The following is a 24,360-nucleotide window of genomic DNA, read 5'->3' as shown; positions in this document are numbered from 1 at the left end:
CCAGGAGGGCCTGGGAGGGGGCGCTGTGCCGGTAGGACCCGGGAAGGGGACGCTGTGCCGGGAGGGCCCGGGAGGGGGCGCTGTGCTGGGAGGGGGTGCTGTGCTGGAACGGCCCGGGAAGGGGCGCTGTGCCGGGAGGGGGTGCTGTGCCAGGAGGGCCCGGAAGGGGGGCTGTGACAAGAGGGGGACGCTGTGCCGGGAGGGCCCAGGAGGGGGCACTGTGCCGGGAGGGTCAGGGAAGGGCCGCTGTGCTGGGACGGCCCGGGAAGGGGACGCTGTGCCGGGAGGGCCCGGGACGGGGCACTGTGCTGGGAGGGTCGCTGTGCCGGGAGGTCCCGGGAGGGGACGCTGTGCCGGGAGGGCCCAGGAGGGGGCACTGTGCCGGGAGGGGCCGCTGTGCCGGGATGGCCCGGGAAGGGGACGCTGTGCCGGGAGGGCCCGGGAAGGGGACGCTGTGCCGGGAGGGCCGGGAGGGGGCACTGTGCTGGAAAGGTCGCTGTGCCGGGAGGTCCCGGGAAGGGGCGCTGTGCCGGGAGGGCCCGGGAAGGGGACGCTGTGCCGGGAGGGCCCGGGAAGGGGTCGCTGTGCCGGGAGGTCCCGGGAGGGAGCGCTGTGCTGGGAGGGGGCGCAGTGTCGAGGGAGGGGGGGCCCGGGAGGCGCGCTGTGCCGGGAGTAGGCGCTGTGCCCGGAAGGCCCGGGAGGGGGCGCTGTTGCGGGAGGGCCCGGGAGGGGGCGCAGTACCGGGAGGGCCCGGGAGGGGCGCTGTGCCAGGAGGGCTCACTGTGCCGGGAGGGGGCGCTGTGTCGAGAGGGCCCACTGTGCCGGGAGGGGGCGCTGTGCCGGGAGGGCCCGAGAGGGGGCGCTGTGTCGTGGGGGGACGCTGTGCCGGGAGGGCCTGGGATGGGGGCGTTGTGCCGGGAGAGCCCGGGAGAGGGCGCTATGCCGGGAGAGGGTGCTGTGCCGGGAGGGCACGGGAGGTTCGCTGTGCCGCGAGGTTGCGGGAGGGGGCGCTGTGCTGGGAGGTCCCGGGAGGGGGCGTTGTGTCGGCGGTGGGGGGGGGGGGCGGAGGCGCTGCATCAGGAGGGCCCGGGAGGGGCGCTATGTCGAGAGGGCCCACTGTGCCGGGAGGGGGCGCTGTGCCGGGAGCGGGAGGGCCCGGGAGCGTGCGCTGTGTTGCGAGGGGGCGCTGTGCTGGGAGTCCGGCCGCGGGGCTGCTCTTGGCCCTGTCGGCTCCTTGTCGCTTGCCGGGCCCGGGTTTGGCGGCTCGGCGCTCCCGCCACAGCAACCGCGCGGGGAGAAAGAGGCCCGAGAGCGGGGCCCGGGAAGCGAGAGGCCGGGGATACAGGCCCAGCACCAGGTGAGCGCGGCGGCGGCGGCCCGGGGTGAGGGAGGCCGCGGGGCCTGTGCCGCGATCCAGTGCCCGGCCCCCGGGCTCGGGTCTACTGCTCACCGGAGTCGCCGGGCGGCTTCCAGCTCAGCACCCCCGGGATCCCTCCCGGCCCGGCACACCGCGCGCTGGGGGTGGAATTGGCCTCAGTGCCCTGGGTTGTGGGGTGGGGGAGGGATTGATGGAGAGGTTGGAAGGGGGCGGGGCATTTGGGGGCCAGTCTGGGCTCCTCAATGTGCCTTTGGTTTGGGGGGGGAGGGGTTGGTTGGTTGTGGGTTTGGGGTGTTGAGGGGGAAGGGTTGGTTGGTTGTGGGTTTGGGGTGTTGAGGGGGAAGGGTTGGTTGGTTGTGGGTTTGGGGTGTTGAGGGGGAAGGGTTGGTTGGTTGTGGGTTTGGGGTGTTGAGGGGGAAGGGTTGTTTGGTTGTGGGTTTGGGGTGTTGAGGGGGAAGGGTTGGTTGGTTGTGGGTTTGGGGTGTTGAGGGGGAAGGGTTGATTGGTTGTGGGTTTGGGGTGTTGAGGGGGAAGGGTTGGTTGGTTGTGGGTTTGGGGTGTTGAGGGGGAAGGGTTGGTTGGTTGTGGGTTTGGGGTGTTGAGGGGGAAGGGTTGTTTGGTTGTGGGTTTGGGGTGTTGAGGGGGAAGGGTTGGTTGGTTGTGGGTTTGGGGTGTTGAGGGGGAAGGGTTGATTGGTTGTGGGTTTGGGGTGTTGAGGGGGAAGGGTTGGTTGGTTGTGGGTTTGGGGTGTTGAGGGGGAAGGGTTGGTTGGGTGGGGGTTTGGGGAGTTGGGGACCATTCTGGGCTTCTGACCCCACTCCGGCTCTGGGGGCCCCTCTGGTGCTGCCATTATTTGGGGCACGATTGGGCTGTGCTGCTCCCCCCCCCCCCCCCCCCCCCCGGTTAAATAACCCGCTTGTAGTGACTGAGAATGTTGGGGCCCCGGAGGCTGCCCAGCGCCCGCGGAGGTGTAGCCAGACGAGAGTTGGCATATTTGGGGCGCGGGGGTGGGTGGGGAGGGATGTTTGGGGAATATAATGCGGTGTTTCGGAAGGACCCAGGCACAGGTTGGGAGGGGCAGTATTGGAATCTGCCAATTTGGTGTTTCTTGGTCTCCACTGTAAGAATTATCCAACACGTTGAAATAATTCCTTCATCTCTGAGCAACTTTGTGGTTTCATTTGGGATTCGGGTCTGTTTGGTGTTACAGGCAGGAATGTGGGTGTTTCTGTGCAAGATGGGGGCTAGGTTAGACGGCAGAGCTGTCACAGGAGTTGTAAGTGTTCAGTGTTTGTAACACAGAACAGCAGCAGCTGCCAGCTCAGCATCCCCAGATGGGTTTGCGAGAGGGCAGGTTTTCAGACGGATTAAGTTGTGTTTTTTCCCCCCATTTCTCTCCTCTCCTGAAGATGCAGACTCTTGCTGCTGCTTGGATCCTCACTGGCTCCCAATACTTCGCCTGTATCACCATTCTTCAAGCACCAGATGAGGCGATGAGCACAGCAGACTACAACCTCCCTATCCGTACCCCACATCCACACACGCCAGCTTTCTTGCGGGATAGTGATCAGGAACAGGAAGCTTAGAACAGAATCATGGAATTTTACAGTGTGGAAGGAGGCCATTCGGTCTAGGGCCGGGGCTGGCTCTTCGAGAGCGAACCACTTTGCCCCTTTCCCCAGATCCTTTAAAATGATTCTTTTTAAATATTTATTCACTTCCCTTTTAAAAGCTATTGTGGCTTCTGCTCCCTGTTTTTGGTCGGATATACCACGTCCTAACACACAATCTCCTGATCTCTCCCTACATTGATAAGAACATACATAAAAAATAGGAGCAAGAGTCGGCCATTTGGTTCCTCGAGTCTGCTCCGCCATTCACTAAGATCATGGCTGATCTGATCTTGGCCTCAACTCCACTTCCCTGCTGCTCCCCATTACCCTCGATTACCTTAGTTCTTGGCGATGATCTTACATTTATGCCGGCTAATCGCTGACCAGTGAAAATAGTTAATTTATCGTAGTGAAACCTCTCAGATTTTTGAACAATTTTTTAACATCTCCTCTTAACCTTCTAATCAAAGAGCCCCAGTTTCTCTAATCTCTTATAACTAGAGCCTCTTGTGCGTGGGATCGTCAGTGAATCTCTTCTGCACCCTCTCCATGGCCATGACATTCCTAGTGAGGAGCCCAAAACTGAACACACTATTTGAACTGTGGCCTCACCAATGATTTGCACACGTTTAACACTCCCTCTTTGCTTTTGTACTCTGCCCCGATTTATAAAACCCAGGGTCCCGTGTGCATATTTTTAATAGCTTTATCTACTGTCCTCCCACTTGCAAAGATTTGTGCATCTGAAACCTTCAGATTCTCTGCTCCTCTGCTGTTAAAGTTTTACCATTTTGTGCCCATTTCTTCTCTGTATCCTTCCTCCCAAAATGTATCACCGCACAATTCCCAGTATTAAATCTCCCCACCTGCCTCCTCACGAATAAAGTCACCAACCCTGATTACAGGGGCCTTCCCCCTCTCCACAGGCACTGTCTGACCTAGGGTCATGGGCCTGAGACGTGAACACCTCCCTTCTCCCTCTCCACAGACGCTGTTTGACCTCAGTGCTGCTTATATTTCAGGTTTGCAGCATCTGCAGGATTTTATGCCCTCTTGAAGTTACTTCTAATCCACTTCACGGTTAACCATTCTCCATATTGTCATGTTAGCTGCAAACCTTGATGCTGTGGCCCAGGATCCAAGTCCGGATCATTTCTCTACATTGCGAAGAGCAATGGTCATAAGAATTAATGGCCATATGGCCCCTCGAGCCTGCTCCGCCATTCAATAAGATCATAACTGGTTTTTGACCTCAGCTTCACTTTCCCGCCCGATCCTCAGGTCCGCACACTGATACCTGGGGGACGCGACTGTTCACATCCCTCCAGTCTGACAACAGCCATTAATCACTAATCTGGTCTCTGTCTTTTAACAAACTTCTTGTCCACGCTGCCACACTCCCTTTAATAAAATGTCTTCATTTTATCAACAGGCCTCCTATGTGGCACCTTCTCAAATGCCTTTTGAAAATCCATATAAACAACATCCACTGCATTTCCTTTATAAATACACCCTATTTTCTTAAAGAACTCTTACTAGATTTGTCAGACCTGACTTGCTTTTTATAAATCCGTGCTGGCTGTCCCTAATTAACATGTCTTTCTAAATGAGTTTAATTTTTATCGTGTATTCTGGTCGCTAGAAATTAGAATCATAGAAATTTACAGCACGGAAGCAGGCCATTTCAGCCCATCGTGGCCACGCTGGCCAACAAAGAGCTATCCAGCCTAATCCCACTTTCCAGCTCTTGGTCTGTAGCCCTATAGGTTACGGCACTTCAAGTGCACATCCAAGTACTGTTTAAATGTGGTGAGGGTTTCTGCCTCTACCTCCCTTTTCAGGCAGTGAGTTCCAGACCCCCACCACCCTCTGGGTGAAGCAGTTGCACCTCAGATCCCCTAACGTAAGAAATAGGAGTAGGCCACCTGGCCCCTCGAGCCTGCTCCGCCATTTAATAAGATCATGGCTGATCTGATCATGGACTCCGCTCCACTTCCCTGCCCGCTCCCCATAACCCTTTACTCCCTGATCGTTCAAAAATCTGTCTAGGCAATAAATATATTCAATGACCCAGACTCCACAGCTCTCTGGGGCAGAGAATTCCACAGATTTACAACCCTCTGAGAAAAGAAATTCCTCCTCATCTCAGTTTTAAATTGTTGTCCCCTTATTCTAAGACTATGTCCCCTAGTTTTAGTTTCACCTATGAGTGGAAATATCCTTTCTGCGTCCACCTTGTTGAGCCCCCTCATTATCTTATATGTTTCGATAAGATCATTTCTCATTCTTCTGAACTCCATTGAGTATAGGCCTAACCTACTCAACCTATCTTTATAAGTCAACCCCCTCATCTCCGGAATCAACCTAGTGAACCTTCTTTGAACAGCCTCCAATGCAAATATATCCTTCCTTAAATACGGAGACCAAAACTGTACGTAGTACTCCAAGTGTGGCCACACCAATACCCTGTACAGTTGTAGCAGGACTTCTCTGCTTTTATACTCTATCCCCCTTGCAATAAAGGCCAACATTCCATTTGCCTTCCTGATTACTTCTTGTACCTGCACACTATTTGTGTTTCATGCACAAGGACCCCCAGGTCCCTCTGTACTTTGCAATTTTTCTCCATTTAAATTATAATTTGGTTTTCTATTTTTTCTGCCAAAGTGGATAACCTCATATTTTAAGGGGCAAGCCATTTAGGACCGAGATGAGGAGAAACTTCTTCACTCAGATTTGTGAACCTGTGGAATTCTCTACCACGGAAAGTTGTTGAGGCCAGTTCATTGGATATATTCAAAAGGGAGTTAGATGTGGCCCTTACGGCTAAAGGGATCATGGGGTACTGAAGTTGCATGATCAGCCATGATCATATTGAATGGTGGTGCAGGCTCGAAGGGCTGAATGGCCTACTCCTGCACCTATTAAATAGGTGCAGGAGTAGGCCACATTATACTCCATCTGCCAAATTTTGCCCACTCACTTAGTCTGTCTATATCCCTTTGCAGACTTTTATTGTGTCCTCACAATTTGCTTTCCCATCCATCTTTGTATCATCAGCAAACTTGGCGACATTACACTCGGTCCCTTCATCCAAGTCATTAATATAGATTGTAAATAGTTGAGGCCCCTGCGGCACGAGTTATTGTTTGATAACCGGAAAATGAGCCGTTCATCCCGACTCTGTTTTCTGTTAGTTGGCCAATCCTCTATCCATGCTAATATATTACCCCCAACCCGTTGTGCAGTAACCTTTTATGTGGCACCTATCGAATGCCTTCTGGAAATCCAAATACACCACATCTACTGGTTCCCCCTTATCCACTCTGCTCGTTACATCCTCAACGAGCTGCAGCAAATTTGTCAAACATGATTTCCCTTTCATAAAACCATGCTGACTCTGAGTGTATTATGCTTTTCCAAATGTCCTGCTACTGCTTCCTTAATAATGGAGTCCAGCATTTTCCCAATGACAGATGTTAGGCTAACTGGTCTATAATTTCCTGCTTTCTGTCTGCCTCCTTTTTTAAATAGGGCCGTTACATTTGCGGTTTTCCAATCTGCTGGGACCGCCCCAGATTCCAGGGAATATTGATAGATTACAACCTCTGCAGCCACTTGTTTTAAGACCCTTGAATGTAAGCCATCAGGTCCAGGAGACTTGTGCACCTATAGTCCCATTATTTTACCAAGTACTACTTCATTAGTGATAGTGATTGTATTAAGTTCTTCCCTCCCTATAGCCCCTTGATTATTCACTATTGGGATGTTTTTAGTGTCTTCTACTTATTTTATGTCCCTGGTTTTGACCCCTCTGCTAAGGGAATAGGTCCTTCCTATCCACTCTATCTGAGCCCCTCATAATTTTATACACCTCAACAAGATCTCCCCTCAGCCTTCTCTGTTCCAAAGAAAACAACCCTAGCCTATCCAATCTTTCCTCATAGCTAAAATTATCCAGTCCTGGCAACATCCTCGTAAATCTCCTCTGTACCCTCTCGAGTGCAAATATATCTTTCCTGTAATGTGACCAGAACTGCAGGCAATACTCTAGCTGCGGCCTAAGTAGTTCATCACCTCCCTGCTCTTGTATTCTATGCCTCGGCTGATAAAGGTCAATAAGTTATCGTGCCACTGACGTTAAACCGCCTGTGCTGTGGTTTCTCCCTTTTTGAACACAGGTGTCACATGATCGGTCAGATGATCAACCCTCCAGTCCTCTGGTACAGCCTCCATATCTAAGGATGTTTGAAAGATTGTGGTCCGAACCTCTGCTATTTCCTCTCTGACTTCTCTCAGCGTCTGAGCCTTTCCACTTTGAGATCCGCCCATTTTATCAGCTCCATGTTTCCTATAGTTACCCTCTAACCGCTCCCCCACTCATGTATCCTTTCACTCCTACCAATCCCACTCCTGTGCAAACAACGGCAACGTCCTCATTTAGTATCTGCCCTTCCTTCAACCTCAGATATTATTTGTCCGTCTTTAATTGCACTGCACGCTCTCTTTTGCTAGTTTTCTACCTTTTATGTGTTTAACATCTGTTACTTTTTCCTTGCCAGTCTTCACATCCAATCTTAAACTTTCTAATCTGTATTTTCCCTCATCATTCTTCATACTCCACTTGATTTCCTTTTCTGCTATTAGCCCGACCTCCGTCTAATGCCTCTTTTTGAAGTCTAATTGTTTTAGCTTATCCGGTTAGTTTCAGCTCTCACTGCAGCTCCTTAATATGTGGAACTAACTGTGTCTGTACCCGACCATTGACTTCAACATTCCCTTTATTTATTAACTGTCGTCTTTGACATTTTCTAGTTTATCTGGGCTAGCTCTATCGTTCACTGAAATTGAAATAGATTTTTTTTCCCCAGTCGTGTATCTCTTGCTGACTGTTCCCTAGTTATTTACAGTTAACCCAAATTAATGGCATTGGTTGGTGTTGCTGTTGTGAACTGGTCCTGAAACAGCTTTACATTTACATGTGTCACCTGTGGCCCAGTGGGTAGCACTTGCCTCTGAGTCAGAAGGTTTTGGGTTCAAGTCCCACTCTAGGAACTTGTAGCACAAAAAATCCAGGCTGACATTCCAGAGCAGCTGCACTGTCTGAGGGGCAGTACTGAGGGAGCGCTGCACAGTCGGAGGGGCAGTACTGAGGGAGCGCAGTACTGTCAGAAGGGCAGTACTGAGGGAGCGGTGTACTGTCGGAGGGGCAGTACTGAGGGAGTGGTGCACTGTCGGAGGGGCAGTACCGAGGGAGTGGTGCACTGTCAGAGGGGCAATATTGAGGGAGCGCTGCACAGTCGGAGGGGCAGTACTGAGGGAGCGCTGCACAGTCGGAGGGGCAGTACTGAGGGAGGGCAGTACTGAGGAAGTGGTGCACTGTCGGAGGGGCAGTACTGAGGGAGCGGTGTACTGTCGGAGGGGCAGTACTGAGGGAGGGCAGTACTGAGGAAGTGGTACACTGTCGGAGGGGCAGTACTGAGGGAGTGGTGCACTGTCGGAGGGGCAGTACTGAGGGAGCGGTGCACTGTCGGAGGGGCAATATTGAGGGAGCGCTGCACAGTCGGAGGGGCAGTACTGAGGGAGTGGTGCACTGTCGGAGGGGCAGTACTGAGGGAGTGGTGCACTGTCGGAGGGGCAGTACTGAGGGAGTGGTGCACTGTCGGAGGGGCAGTACTGAGGGAGTGGTGCACTGTTGGAGAGCCAGTAATGAGGGAGCGCCGCACTGTTGGAGGGGCAGTACTGAGGGAATGGTGCACTGTTGGAGATGCCGTCTTTCGGATGAGACGTTAAACCGAGGCCCCGTCTGCCCTCTCAGATGGCCGTAAAAGATCCCATGGCACTATTTCGAAGAAGAGCAGGGGAGTTATCTCCGGTGTCCTGCGGCCAATATTTACCCCTCAATCAACATAATAAAAACAGATTATCTGGTCATTATCACATTGTTGTTTGTGGGAGCTTGCTGTGCGCAAATTGGCTGCTACGTTTTCCACATTACAACATTGACTACACTCCAAAAGTACTTAATTGGCTGTAAAGTGCTTTGAGAGGTCTGGTGGTTGTGCAAGGCGCTGTATAAATGCAAGTCTTTCTTTATATGGGACTTTTTGCATCGCGGAATGCCTGGCTGTGCGTGAGCTCCACCTGCGTAAATGTCGATCTCCCTGGCGTGTGCTCACAAGGTGCGGCACCCCCCTGCTCCCCACACAGTGCGGCTCTCTTTCCCCCCCCCCCCCCCAACGCACACACTTAACTCGCCAACCTTTCTCGCTTTGACCCTAAATCGTCTACGTGTGCCCCTCACCGCCTTGCTCACACTCTGTCCACGTGACTCTGCTTTGTGCACACTTCACCGTTGACGACCGTGTCTTTGGTCACCTCCCCCACACTCTGTCCTTTCCCTGCCCTGGTTGTGAAGCACCTCGGGGAAGTCCTGTTGGATTCCAGCTGTTGTGTGAAGAGAGGCGGAATGAGGTGATTTTAAAAAGAGGGTCATGAAATTGGGTTGTGTTTGGGGCCTGTGGGAGTGAGGAGCATTGGATCTGCTGGTGCACGCTTCCTGTTTTATTCCAGTTAGTTTGGGTGACATTCTGAATCAAATGAAGATTACTCAAGAAAGTTGCGTTTATGCGGAGCTTTATCGCACAGCCCAGTTGTGACTCCGGGTAATCCGTTACTTTGGCTTGTTTAGACAATCGCTGCAGCCATGTTGTGTACAGCAAGGTCCCACGCCAAAGTAGAGAGGATCGGCCAGTTCCAGTTAATCTGCTTTTGCTGCCGTCGGTTGTGAGAAATGTTGGCCAAGATGACGGGAGAGTTCCACGTGCTGCTTCAAACAGAGGCTTACAGTGGCAGGTGGGACCACAGTGTGCTGGACAGTGGTGAGCGCCGGCCCAGGTTAGGTGCGGAGTCTGGGAGCGGGGCAGCCGAGCCAAGCTGAAGGGTGGGAGCGGGACATCCTGGCGAGGAAGACGTTCGGGGAATGGCCTCTCGAGATGTAGCGAGGGTCTCGGCGAAGGTAGCAGCAGCGGGCAAGTGTTCTGGAGAAGGAAGGAGGCATTGTTGCTAATTGACTGACTGGTTGTGAGCGTGGAAGTGTAGTTGCACAGGTTGGTGAGATTATACACAACTGGTCCGCGGCCGGAACAGGCAGCCAGCGCGATTGACAGGGTGTCGATCGGCTGCTGGGTCTGCCAACATACAGCCGGAGGTGGTGCCCCCGGGGGAGCTGTGTGCGATGAGCAAGAGGGGTCTGGAACTAGTTAGACTTTGCCAGCGTTGCCTGAGCAGATCTAAAGTTTTAATAATCCTGCAATGCTGGATGCAGCAGGCCTTTTCCTCAGCATGAGCCAGCTGTACAAACTCAAACCTTGTTGGCCATTGTGAGATGACGATTTCTTGCATCAGGTGATGAGACAGAACATCACTCTCTTCCATTCAGAGAGTGGGGGCTTAGCAGAGGCAGACTTTGGGGAGCCATCTGATCCCACTTCACTGGGAATATGTTCAGAAAGTCTGCAGCAGATTAGCTTGAGTCATTTAGAAAGCGGGAGGGAGGGAGCCAATGTTCACATCTGAGGAGCGTAGGGAAATTGGTTGTGTGCATTGTGAAAACTGTGTTGTGTTCATTCAAGTATTTTATATAAATGCATTGGCAGGGCAGTCTAAAGCTGGGCTTTGCCTTGATAGAATGCTGCTGCCCTTAGAGAGAGGGGGACGTGAGCTGTTTTCCAGTATCCGGGGTCCAGAGTAAGGGCTCTCTGTTACAATCGCAATCGTTTACTTCAGTATTGGGCAGTGAAAGCGAGCACCCCGGATCACAGGATGCAAGGTCCACTTACGGGATTGGTCGGTGCTGCCAACCTCTGAGAATATCTAGCCATGGGGCACAATGCAGGGTACTGTCGGGGCACGGGGTTAAACCATCCTGAGGGGCAACGGCTGCATTGGAACAAAACCCCGAGAACATACTGCCGTGAGGTGGATTGTCGAGGTTACCTGCCCCGCCCGCATGCGCTCTGAGCAGGGACTGTATCACTCACCAGGGTGGTATTTGAAGGGTGGCAGCAGGAGCACCCCTGCCCTCCCTTCCATACCCCCCCCCCCCCCCCCAAACATCATGAGAGGGGTCTCTTCGGCCGTTTGTAATTTAACTGCTCTCTGATACTGACCAGACACAATCCTGTGCCTGCAGTCCCACCCCTCGCAGCACCCCGCCTCACTCCCTCCCCCTCCCCCCCCCGCCTCACTCCCTGCCCCCGCCACCCTCCCTCCCCCCCCCCGTCTCCCTCCCCTCTCGCCTCCCCCACAGCCCGCCTCACTCCCTCCCCCCGCCACCCTCCCTTCCCCCCCTGCCTCACTCCCTCCCCCGCCTCACTCCCTCCCCCCGCCACCCTCCCTTCCCCCACTACCTCACTCCCTTCCCCCCCTACCTCACTCCCTCCCCCCCCGCCTCACTCCCTCCCCCCGCCACCCTCCCTTCCCCCCCGCCTCACTCCCTCCCCCCTCCCCCGCCTCACTCCCTCCCCCCGCCACCCTCCCTTCCCCCCCCTGTCTCCCTCCCCTCTCGCCTCCCCCACAGCCCGCCTCACTCCCTCCCCTCCCCCCCGCCTCACTCCCTCCCCCTCCCCCCCCGCCTCACTCCCTCCCCCCACCACCCTCCCTTCCCCCCCCCGCCTCACTCACTCCCCCCTCTACCCCCCCCGCCTCACTCCCTCCCCCCGCCACCCTCCCTCCCCCCCCCCCCGTCTCCCTCCCCTCTCGCCTCCCCCACAGCCCGCCACCCTCCCTCCCCCGGCACCCTCCCTCCCCCTCCCCCCGCCTCACTCCCTCCCCTGGCACCCTCCCTCCCCCTCCCCCCCCCCCCGCCTCACTCCCTCCCCCCCTCCCCCGCCTCACTCCCTCCCCCCGCCTCACTCCCTCCCCCCGCCTCACTCCCTCCCCCCGCCACCCTCCCTCCCCCCCCCTGTCTCCCTCCCCTCTCGCCTCCCCCACAGCCCGCCTCACTCCCTCCCCCTCCCCCCCCCCGCCACCCTCCCTTCCCCCCCCGCCTCACTCCCTCCCCCCTCTCCCCCCCCCGCCTCACTCCCTCCCCCCGCCACCCTCCCTCCCCCCCCCCCCCCCCGTCTCCCTCCCCTCTCGCCTCCCCCACAGCCCGCCACCCTCCCTCCCCCGGCACCCTCCCTCCCCCTCCCCCCGCCTCACTCCCTCCCCTGGCACCCTCCCTCCCCCTCCCCCCCCCCCCCCCGCCTCACTCCCTCCCCCCGCCACCCTCCCTCCCTCTCCCCCCCCCCCCCCGCCACCCACCCTTCCCCCCCCCCCGTCTCCCTCCCCTCTCGCCTCCCCCACAGCCCGCCTCACTCCCTCCGCCTCCCCCCGCCGCCCGCTTCCCCTCCTCCCCCCCCCCCACCGCGGCCCCCTCCACTGCTCCTTTCTCCTCCACCCCCAGCAGCCCCCTTTCTGCAACTCCTCCACTGCCCCCTCCCCCCCCGCGGCCCCCTCTTCTCCCCCCCCCCCGGAGCCCCTTTTTCGCCCTTCTCCTACCCGTGTCCTTTCCATACAGTGGTGATCAACCCGGCGAGTCCATTTGTGCCTGTTATCTATGATTTGTTTTGTGCTGTAAGTTGAAGTTTTTCAGAGACATATGTGGACAGACCTTGTTTTATGCAGCTCTGAAACCCAAGTCAGTCTGTTGAGGGATTCATTGAGTGAGTACAGCCTCCAGCTCTGTGAGATTGCCATGTTCCATCGTCTGTCCATGTGGCTGTGAGCTGTGTTTCTGACTGACCGTTGTTACATTTTGTCCAGTTTTTACAGAGACACTGTCCACTCCGGCTGTTCCTGGGGAAGGGGGTTGCATTTAGCTGGTGTTTGGGCACGAGCCTTGCCCTCATCCATTGAAACATCGGAACTCTGACGGCCTCGCAACGATGTCGACTGAAGACAAGAAATCCGAGTCGGAGTGCACGAAAACACAATCAGCATCTTCTTCCTCCAATCAAAACAAGGCGAGTAAAAAAACATTCACCGGGGAGACTCACACACCACGCACAGGCCATTCAACCGTGGCTCAGTGCTGGCACCATCGTCTCAGTCAGGAGGTCGTGGGGAAAAGTCCCCACTCCAGAGAACTGAGCCTGTAATCCAGGCTGAACTCCAAGTGCAGTACTTGAGGGAGCGCCACACTGTCGGAGGGGCAGTACTGAGGGCTGCTGCACTGTCGGAGGGGCAGTACTGAGAGAGTGCCGCAGTGTCGGGGGGGCAGTACTGAAGGAGTGCTGCACTGTCGGAGGGGCAGTACTGAGAGAGTGCCGCAGTGTCGGGGGTGGGGGGGGGGGCAGTACTGAAGGAGAGCTGCACTGTCGGGGGAGGGGGGGCAGTACTGAGGGAGCGACACAGTGTTGGAGGGGCAGTACTGAGGGAGAGTTGTACTGTTGGGGGGCAGCACTGAAGGAGCGCCGCACTGTCAGGGGGCTGCACTGTCGGAGGGGCAGTCCTGAGGGAACGCAGCACTGTCGGAGAGGCAGTCCTGAGGGAGCGCCGCACTGCCGGAGGGGCAGTTCTGAAGTAGCGTTGTACTGCCATGTTTCGGATAAGATTTTAAACCAAGACCTTGTTTTCCTCCTCTCCTATGGTATAACTTGGAAGAAGAGCAGGGGAGTTATCCCCGGTGTCCTGGCTAATATTTATCCCTCAACCAACATCACTAAAACAGATAATCTGGTCATTATCACAGTGCTGTTTATGGGACCTTGCTGGGTGCAAATTGGCTGCCGCTTTTCATGCATTACAACAGTGACTACACTTGTACACGACATCTTGAGGCCATTAACGGCGCTGTAGAAATGTTATGTTTTTCTTCTTCAACTCTGCAGATGTTATCTGCTTCTCTCCTTCCCCCCTCCACCCCCCCCCCCCCACCAATTACCTGGTATGAACAAAATGTCGAGTGTATACAGTTTCTTTTGCACGGTTTGTGTGTCCCCTGCTCCCTCACTCTCCAACAGCGTCCCCTCACCCATAAATTGGAATCCAAGATTGGCAGTCAGAACTGTAATCGAACAATGGGCTGCCTTTAAAGAGGAGATGGTTCGGGTACAATCGAGGTACATTCCCCCAAGAGGGAAAGGTAAGACAACTAAAGCCAGAGCTCCCTGGATAACGAAAGAAAAAGAAAGACTTGCATTTATATAGCACCTTTCACAACTACCGGATGACTCAAAAGCGCTTTACAGCCAATGAAGTACTTTTGGAGTGTAGTCACTGTTGTAATGTGGGAAACGGGTGAAGCAGAAAAAGGGGACGTATGATAGATGTCGGGTTGAGAAAATAAATGAGAACCAGACTGAATATAGAAAATTCAGAGGGCAAGTGCAAAAGGAAATAAGGGGGGCAAAGAGAGAGTATGAGAATAGATTGGCAGCTAATATAAAAGGTAATCCAAAAGTCTTCTATAGGCATATAAATAGTAAACGGGTAGTAGGAGGAGGGGTGGGGCCGATTAAAGACCAAAAAGGAGACCTACGCATGGAGGCAGAGGGCATAGCGGAGCTACTTTAAAAGTACTTTACATCTGTCTTCACCAATGCTGCCAAAGTCATAGTAATGAGTTGTTGAGATACTGGATGTGATAGGAATTGATAAAGACGAGGTACTAGGAAGGTTGGCTGCACTTAAAGTAGATAAGTCGCCAGGACCCGATGGGGTGCATCCTAGGATGCTGAGGGAAGTAAATTTGAAACAGTACTGCCCTGATCCTCCAATCCTCCATGGAGACGGGGTGGTGCCAGAGCACTGTGGAATTGCAAATGTTACACCATTGTTCAAAAAAGGGTGTAAGGATAAACCCAGCAACTCGAGACCAGTCAGTTTAACCTCGGTAGTGGGGAAGCTTTTAGAAACAATAATCCGGGACAAAATTAAGTCACTTGGACAAGTTTGGATTAATTAAGGAAAGCCAGCACGGATTTGTTAAAGGCAAATCGTGTTTAACCAACTTGATCGAGTTTTTTGATGAGGTAACAGTGAGGGTTGATGAGGGTAATGCGGTTGACGTGGTGTACATGGATTTCCAAAAGGCGTTCGACAAAGTGCCACATAATAGGCTTGCCAGCAAAGTTGAAGCCCATGGAATAAAAGGGACAGTGGCAGCATGGATACGAGATTGGCTAAGTGACAGGCTACAGAGAGTAGTGGTGAACAGTTGTTTTTCGGACTGGAGGAAGGTATATAGTGGTGTTCCCCAGGGGTCGGTACTCGGACCACTGCTTTTCTTGATACATATCAATGACTTGGAAATGGGTGTACAGGGAACAATTTCAGAATTTGCAGATAACACAAAAATTGGAAGTATAGTGAATTGTGAGGAGGATAGTGATAGACTTCAAGAGAACATACATAGGACACATGGCAGATGAAATTTAACGCAGAAAAGTGCAAAGTGATACATTTTGGCAGTAAGAACAAGGAGAGGCAATATAAACTGAAGGGTATAATCCTACAGGGGATGCATGAACAGAGAGATCTGGGGGTAATGTGCGCAAAATGTTGAAGGTGGCAGGGCAGGTTGAGAGCGGTTAAAAAGCATACGGGATCCTGGGCTTCATAAATAGAGGCATAGAGTACAAAAGCAAGAAAGTTATGATGAGCCTTTATAAAACACCGGTTCGGCCTCAACTGGAGAATTGTGTCCAATTCTGGCACTGCACTTTAGGAAGAATGTGAAGGCCTTAGAGAGGGTGCAGAAAAGATTTACGAGAATGGTTCCAGGAATTAGGGACTTAAGTTACATGGAGAGACTGGAGAAGCTGGGGTTGTTCTCCTTAGACCAGAGAAGGTTGAGAGGAAATTTGATCGAGGTGTTCAAAATCATGAGTGGTCCGGACAGAGTAGATCGAGAGAAACTGTTCCCATTGGTGGAAGGGTCGAGAACCAGAGGAACAGATTTAAGGTGATTGGCAGAAGAACCAAAGGCGACATGAGGAAAAATGTTTTTACGCAGCGAGTGGTTAGGATCTGGAATGCACTGCCTGAAAGGGTGCTGGAGGCAGACTCAATCGTGGCTTTCAAAAGGGAATTGGATAAGTGGCTGAAGGAAAAAAATTGCAGGGCTACGGGGCAAGGGTGGGGGAGTGGGACTGGCTGAAATGCTCTTGCAGAGAGCTGGCACGATGGGCTGAAAGGTCTCCTGTGCTGTAACCATTCATGTTTACATAATTGCTGACCGCATTAAATGTGCTTCCTTTGAGTGGAGACACTGCTGTACAGACCAGAGTGTGAACTTGCAGCTCTTTGTACCTTTCATTTAAAACACGGGCTCTGAAAACCTCTAGCGGTGGGCCTGTGCTGAGATGTTCCATCTGCGTTACTGTGTCAGGCAGCAGGGTAGTTACCATTTACTTCATTAAGTGTGTCGGGGCCCAACAAGTCTCCACGTGGCTACGTATATCTGCACAGTGATACAATGCTGCCACCTCTTGGCAGTGCAAGTCACTGTTATACTGATGGAGGCAGGATTTGTCCTCCTCCTCAGTGAGGGCGAGATTGCTCTGCAGCATTCAGTGTAGAGCTATTTCGCTGTAGCTGAAGGGAATGGGTAAAATACACCTCCATTATTAGGAAACGGACTCTAGTTTAGCTTGTCGAGGGAGTGGAAATGGCCGGTGAGTTATAGCGGACAGGGGCAGCAAGGAAAGACTCAAAAATGAGAGAGAAATGGGGGAACGAAGTGTGGGATCGACACGTGTTGGAACGGTACCTGCACACCTCACCTCACCTTTGGGGATATCAGGACGGAGCAAGCTTGTTTATGCATTCACAGTTTCACCTGGTGTAGATGGAGGCTGGTTGTTTGAAATAAAATCTCTCCTGTGTTTTTGAACAACAGCCCTCTGCGGTAAAACCGAACTACACCTTGAAATTCACGCTGGCCGGACACACGAAGGCCGTGTCCTCGGTGAAGTTCAGCCCCAATGGAGAGTGGCTGGCAAGTTCCTGTGAGTAAACCCCTTCCATTATTGCTTCGCCCGATAACTGCTGTCTGTGATTGTATAATGCGAAAACGTCTGTAATGTATGCTCACAGATTGGTAGAATTGTTGCATTGTGAGTGGCTTAGCCAGTCACGTGATGTTCACAAGACTCAATAAAACCCCAGCCAGTTGGGTCTGGGTCATCCACGATGAGTTATGCAGTTGTAAGCCTAGTGGATGAACTGTTAATGTGTACTGTGATTGTTAAACCTTTGTTAATTATCCAGCTAGTTCTTAATAGCAATGTTTTACTATGAATTCTTAAGCAAAGAACCCATGAAGCAAATACATTACAAGGTTCAGTATAGGGTTTGATTTTCAACAATCAGTCCGAGTGATGGGTGGCTGAATGCCCTGCCGGGTGCGGAGGCTGAGCAGGGCTGAGCTGCATTGGCGTGAGGCTGGCGATGTTTGTCTGCCATGCCCCTGGGTTAGGACGGGGTACAGCCAGGTGGGGTGCTTGCTCCAGAATCCAGTGACACTGGCTGGAGTCGAGTGTTTTCTCCAATACCTCAGCCGCACTTCATGAGCCGAGATAGTGAATGTCAGCAGACTGCAAGAGGCATCCGAGCCGTGATGGTTCTTGACTGGGCCCAACTACCACAGGAGTCACCAGAGTGTGGTCAGGGCTGGAGCCGTCGCTGGTTATATTTTGTATCTCCCTCTCCCTCACCCCGAGGCCAATTGTAGCGCCTTATGGCTGTGCCCATCCAACGCTGGAAGCGGAGACTCTCAGGTCTTTGAGGTGCTGATCATCGGCTGTAGCCAGCTGAGCCCTGGAGGGAGGGAGTGGGCTTCACGTCAGTTCCAGAGGCAGCCGTACGGAGGCGAGCGGGAGGCAGACTGGCTGACCCTCGGTGCGTTGCCACCTTGCCTCTGTTGGCAGCACGCTGCACCCGGGCAGTCGTTGCGACTCTGTGAGGGGGAATCGCGGGCACTGGCTCCCCTGAGCTTTCCTACAGGGTGGACTGAGGGCAGTGTGGGTCTGTGGGAGTGAGATTTCTCCGTCTGGAGCCTGAAACTATTTTGTGTCTTACTCCACAGCTGCTGATAAGTTGATTAAAATCTGGGGCGCTTACGATGGCAAGTTTGAGAAGACCATATCCGGACACAAACTGGTGAGTGTGGGAAGTACAGGCGCAGCCATTCCCTGCTCCCTGTAGCCCGCCCGGTGGCTGTTACTGAGATAACTCCCATCAATAAAGCCATAGTGATGCACCTTATCTGTCGCTGTCACAGTGTTACGGTCAGCAACAAACCTCCCAGCCCGATGGGTCAGTGAACCTGCGTCTGAGTTAGTCACCCCGTACCTCCTGAACCTGAACCCCAGCACCAATCCACAGGTGGAGTCCAGCAAGGACGGCCTTGAATATAGCGTAAATCCCCAGCGCCTGTGGCTCTGTCCTGCTCTACATACTGGGGCTGCTGCCAGTATTGGCTTGGCTCAGCTGATCGCCCTCTCGTCCAGAACGATGTGATGTTCAATTCCTACTCCAGGATTTCAACATGTCATCTGTGCTGACAGGTTACAGTACTGAGGGAGGTTAAACCGAGGCCCCGTCTGCCCTCTCGGGTGGCTGTAAAAGATCCCATGGCACGAGTGCAAGAAGTGTCCTCCCTGGTGTCCTGGCCAACGTTTATCCTAAAACAGATCATAGAATAGAATCGTACATGATAGAATCTTACAGCACAGAAGGAGGTCATTCGGCCCATCGTGCCTTGGCCAAAAAACAACCAATTAAATTGCTTTCCGCATAGCCCTGAAAATGTTTCCTTTTTAAGTCTTTATCCCTTTTGAAAGTTACTATTGAATCTGCTCCCACCGCCCTTTCAGGCAGCGCGTTCCCAATCACAACAACTCGCTGCCTAAAAAAATTCTCCCACGGCTTTTTTTTTACCAATTACCTTAAATCTGTGTCCTCTGGTAACCGACCCTCCTGCCACTGGAAGTAGTCTCTACTCTATCAAAACTCCTCATAATTTTGAACTCCTCTATTAAATCTTCCCTTAACCTTCTCTGCTCTAAGGAGAACAAACCCAGCTTCTCCAGTCCCTCATCCCTGGTATCATTCCAGTAAATCTCCTCCGCACCCTCTCCAAGACCTTGACATCCTTCCTAAAGTGCGGTGCCCAGAATTGGACACAATACTCCAGCTGGGGCCCAACTGGTGTTTTATAAAGATTTAGCTTTTGTATTCTATGCCTCTATTAATAAAGCCAAGGATCCCATGTGCCTTTTTAACAGCTTTCTCAACTTGTCCCGCCACCTTCAAAGATTTCTGTATGTGAGCCCCCAGGTCTCCCTGCAGCCCTTTTTAAAATGATACCCTTTAGTTTACATTGCCCCTCTCATTTTTCCTTCCACAATGAATCGCCACACTTCTCTGCAATAAATGTCGTCTGCCATGTGTCTGCCCATTTCACCAGTCTGTCCATGTCTTGAAATCTGTTACTATCCTCCTCATTGCTTACTACATTTCTGAGTTTTGTGTCATCTGCAAACTTTGAAATTATGCCCTGTATACCCAAGTCCAGGGCATTAATATATATCAAGAGCAGTGGTCCGAACACTGACCCCTAGAGGACACCACTGTATTCTCCCTCCAGTCTGAAAACCAACCGTTCACCACTACTCTCTGCTTTCTGTCCCTCAGCCAATGTTGTATCCATACTGCCATTGTCCCTTTAATCCCATAGACTTCAATTTTGCTAACCAGTTTATCATGTGGTACTTTATCAAACGCCTTTTGAAAGTCCAAATACACAACATCAACTGCACTATCCTTACTAGCCCTCTCCATTACATAAGAACGTAAGAATTAGGAGCAGGAGTCAGCCATATGGTCCCACGAGCCTGTTCCGCCATTCAATAAGATCATGGCTGATCTTCGACCTCAACTCCACTTTCCTGCACTAACCCCATATCCCTTGATTCCCTTAATATCCAAAAATCTATCGATCTCTGTCTTGAATATACTCTAAGACGGAGCCTCCACAGCGCTCTCGGGTAGAAAATTCCAAAGATTCACCACCCTCTGAGTGAAGAAGTTTCTCCTAATCTCAGTCCTACATGGCCGACCCCTTATCCTGAGATCCTGAGACCCTGACCCCTGGTTCTAGACACCCCAGCCAGGGGAAACATCCTCCCTGCATCTACCCTGTCAAGCCCTGTAATTACTTCATCAAAGAACTCAAACAAGTTAGTCTGACACGATTTGCCTTCAACAAATCCATGCTGGCTTTCATTTATCAGCCCACACTTTTACAAATGCCAATTAATTGTGTCTCAGATTATTGTCTCTCAAAGTTTCCCCACCACCAACGTGAGGCTGACTGGCCTGTCGTTACCAGGTTTATCCCCCTCCCCTTTTTTGAACAGGGGAGCAACATTTGCAATTCTCCAGTCCTCTGGGACAGCCCCCCCCCCCCCCCATATCCAAGGAGGATTGAAAAATTGTGGCCAGAGCCTCTGCAATTTCCACCCTGACTTCCCTCAGTAACCCAGGATGCATCCCATCTGGACTGGGTGACTTTTCGATTTCGAGGGCTGCCAACCTTCTAAGTACCTCCACTTTATTATATCCTATCCAATATCGCTGCTGCCTCCTTGTGTGTTTATAAATGACTTTTGGGTTCCCTTTTATGTTTCCTGCTAATCTATGTCCCTCGTATTCCCTTTTTGAGATCTCCTCTGTACTTTCTATATTCATCTTGGTTTTCTACTGTATTATGAACCTGACATTTGTCAGAAGCCTCCTTTTACTGTCTCATTTTACCCTCTCTGTCTTTAGTCATCCAGGGAGCTCTAGCTTTGGATGCCCTTCCTTTTCCCCTGATGGGAACGTGTCCACTCTGTACCCAAACCTCCTCTATGAAGGCCTCCCATTGCTCAATTACTGTTTAACCGACCGATCTTTAATTCCAATCCACCTGGACCACATCACTTTTCAACTCACTGAAGTTAGCCCTCTTGAAGTTAAGAGTTTTTATGCTTGATTGTACCATCTCCCTTTTCAGAACTATTCTAAACCTGATGATATTATGATCGCTGTTCCCCAAATGCTCCCCCAATGAAACTTGGCCCACTTCATTCCCCAGAACCAGACCCAGCACTGTTCCCTTTCTTCCGTGTTGGGCCGGAAACATACTGATCATATTTCAGGAATTCCTCCCCCTCTCTGCACTTTACACTGTTACTATCCCAGTCTATATTCGGATCATTGAACGCCCCCATTATCACCACTTTGAAGTTCTTGCACCTTTCTGTAATTTGCTGCAAATTTGCTCGTCAACTCCTTCCCACTAATTGGTGGCCTATAGTAATAGCTCCTCCATTGTTCCTTAATTCTAACCAAATAAATTCTGTAACTGTACCTTTGATCAATAGTGCCACCTCACTAGCCCCTTTCCTAATTATCCTTCCCTATCTTTCCTGAATACTTTGTAGCCAGGAATATTAAGTTCCCAATCAGCCCCTTCTTTGAGCCAAATCTCTGTTTTTGCCACTATATCATAACCCCGTGTGGTGACTTGTGCCTGCTGCTCACCAACCTTATTTACCACAACCGTGCATTTACGTTCATGCATTGCAAACCCAATCCTAGCCTGCCATGCATTTCCTGCTGTCTGATCCCTCCTATTTCTGAACTACTCTGTATGCTAATGCTGTTTGTCTCTCCCTGTCCTCTGTGCATTATGCTTCTCCTCACCGATGGTTCATTCTGGTCCCCCACCCCAGGCCAAATTAGTTCAATCCCTCCCCCACCAGATGATCTGGTTATTTCTCTCATTTGCTGTCTGTGGGATCTTGCTATGCACAATATGGCTGCAGTTTGTCCACAAAACAATGGGTGTAGCTCGTTGGTTATGAGAGTTCTGGAAGGGTGATAAAGCTGGCTGCTTCCTAGTGCTCTTGGCATTGTGGGTCCTGTTATTTTTAAACTTCAGAGATTTTTAAATGCTCATAATTTTGTTTTGAAATAGGGAATCTCTGACGTAGCCTGGTCCACAGATTCGAACCTGCTGGTGTCGGCTTCAGACGACAAAACCCTTAAGATATGGGACGTGAACTCGGTAAGAACAGTCAGTGTTGCTCACAGGCAGCAGATTGGGGGGGGGGGGGGCGGGGGGACAGACTGAGGCGGAGGGAGGGTGGACTGTATGGGGTGGGTCAGTGGCAGGGGGCGGTGGGGGGGGGGCTGGATGGAGAACTGCACGGTGGGTCAGTGGCGGGGGGAGGGAGGGGCAAGGGGGGCTGCGCAGGGTGTGGGGGGGGGGACTGTGCAAGCTGAGGGGGCGGGGGGCGGGACGGGACTGAGGCTGAGGGAGGGGGACTGTGTGGGGTGGGTCAGGGGCAGGAAGGGATGACTGTGCGGTGGGTGGTGGGGAGGTGTGTGGGGTGGGAGGGAGGGGGACTGCGAGGTGGGTTGGTGGTGGGGGGCTGTGTGGTGTGGGCCTGGGGGGGGGGGGGGGCTGTGCGGGGTGGGCCGGTGGCGGGGCGACTATGGAGGGGGGGGTGGTGCTGTGCGGTGTGGGTCCGGGGGCGGCGGGGGGCTGTGCGGTGTGGGTCAGTGGCGGGGGGTGACTGTGGGTGGGGAGAGGGCTGTGCGGGGTGAGCCGGTGGCGGGGCGACTATGGGGGGGGGGGGAGGGGGGCTGTGCGGTGTGGGTCCGGGAGGGGGGGCTGTGCGGGGTGGGTCAGTGGCGGGGGGTGACTGGGTGGGGAGAGGGCTGTGCGGGGTGGGCCGGTGGCGGGGCGACTATGGGGGGGGGGGGGGGTGGGGGCTGTGCGGTGTGGCTCCGGGGGGGTGGGGGCTGTGCGGGGTGGGTCAGTGGCGGGGGGAGGGCTGTGCGGTGTGGGTCGGGGTGGGGGGGGGGGCTGTGTGGGGTGGAAGGGAACCGTAGCCAGCCGGGAGTCAGGCGTCACTCTGTGCCCTGTGGCTGAGTCAGGTGAACTGACCAATGGACGGGCTGGTAATTCATTCAATGACTGAATAATTGAGGCGAGATGTCTGGTTTATTTCACTTATTTTACCTGCTCCCCATCTGCAAGTGTCTTCCCCCGCTCCTCCTGGAGATGTTACAGCGAGACACTTGTCTGCAGATTTCTCCCCCCATCCTCCTCGCAGCGATGAACAATTGTGTGCGCCTTCTCGCGCAGCTGTAGTCCTACGGTGTGATGCCCTGGGCAGGTGGTCACGATGCTGGATGGGCAGCCCAAACCCCGCAGTGTGTTGCCCTGGGCTCGGGGTCACGGTCCCCTGTCTCTCCGCTACCTACCCCTCTCTCCGCTACCTACACACCTCTCTTTCCCTTTAGTGTCACCTATGGCTCAGTGGGTTGCACTCTCACCTCTGAGTCAGACGGTCATGGACTCAAGTCCCACTCTGGAGGCTTCATCCCATAATCCAGGATGACAATCCCAGTGCAGTACAGAGGGAGCGCCGCACTGTCGGAGGGGCAGTACTGAGGTAGCGCCGCACTGTTGGAGGTGCTGTCCTTGGATGAGACGTTAAACCGAGGCCCCGTCTGCCCCCTCGGGTGGAAGTAAAAGCTCCCACGGAACTATTGGAAGAAGAGCAGGGGAGTTCTCCCCCGTGTCCTGGGACCAATATGCATCCCTCAACCAACATCACTAAAACAGATGATCTGGGTTATTCTCGGAATGTTGTTTGTGGGAGCTTGCTGTGCCCAAATTGGCTGCCGTGTTTCCTATGTTACAACAGTGGCAACAGTTCATAATGTTTTAATTGGCTGTGAAGTGCTTCGAGCTATCCTGAGGTTGTGAAAGGCGCTGTATAAATACCCAGCTTCCATTCTCCGCACTGTGTTGAGCTCCGTCTGTTTGTGATTTCAGGGCAAATGCTTGAAGACGCTGAAGGGGCACAGTAACTACGTTTTCTGCTGTAACTTCAACCCGCAGTCCAACCTCATCGTTTCCGGGTCGGTGAGTAGCTGCTTCAAGGCCGCGAAGGTTTTGCAGCCTTGAGTATTGAACTGCAAACCGGTGGGCATTGAACCAGTCCCCCTGGGGTACGGGTTCCACACACACTGACTCTCACTGGGGTACAGTTTACACACACACTGACTCTCACTGGGTTACAGATCCCACACACACTGACTCTCACTGGGGTACCGGTTTCCCACACACTGACTCTCACTGGGGTATGGGTCCCACACACACTGACTCTCACTGGGGTACAGGTCCCACACACACTGACTCTCACTGGGGTACGGGTCCCACACACACTGACTCTCACTGGGGTACGGGTCCCACACACACTGACTCTCACTGGGGTACGGTTCCCTCTCACTGGGGTACGGGTCCCACACACACTGACT

General features: G+C 53.2%; 1 protein-coding gene across 1 annotated transcript in view; it reads left to right on the top strand.

Annotated features, from left to right (window-relative positions):
- Positions 1 to 1,181: 1,181 nt before the first annotated feature.
- wdr5 (WD repeat domain 5) overlaps positions 1,182 to 24,360 on the top strand; it is a 40,787-nt gene continuing 17,608 nt past the window's right edge. The window contains exons 1-6 of the mRNA XM_070862794.1: positions 1,182 to 1,357; positions 12,799 to 12,998; positions 16,877 to 16,985; positions 18,065 to 18,138; positions 22,004 to 22,093; positions 23,876 to 23,965. Coding sequence (XP_070718895.1) covers positions 12,921 to 12,998; positions 16,877 to 16,985; positions 18,065 to 18,138; positions 22,004 to 22,093; positions 23,876 to 23,965 — 441 coding nt within the window. The 5' untranslated portion in view covers positions 1,182 to 1,357; positions 12,799 to 12,920. The remainder of the gene's footprint in view (positions 1,358 to 12,798; positions 12,999 to 16,876; positions 16,986 to 18,064; positions 18,139 to 22,003; positions 22,094 to 23,875; positions 23,966 to 24,360) is intronic.

Source organism: Pristiophorus japonicus, chromosome 20, assembly GCF_044704955.1.
Source record: "Pristiophorus japonicus isolate sPriJap1 chromosome 20, sPriJap1.hap1, whole genome shotgun sequence".
Classification (NCBI taxonomy): Eukaryota; Metazoa; Chordata; class Chondrichthyes; family Pristiophoridae; genus Pristiophorus; species Pristiophorus japonicus.
This window is presented reverse-complemented; position numbering and strand designations above follow the sequence as displayed.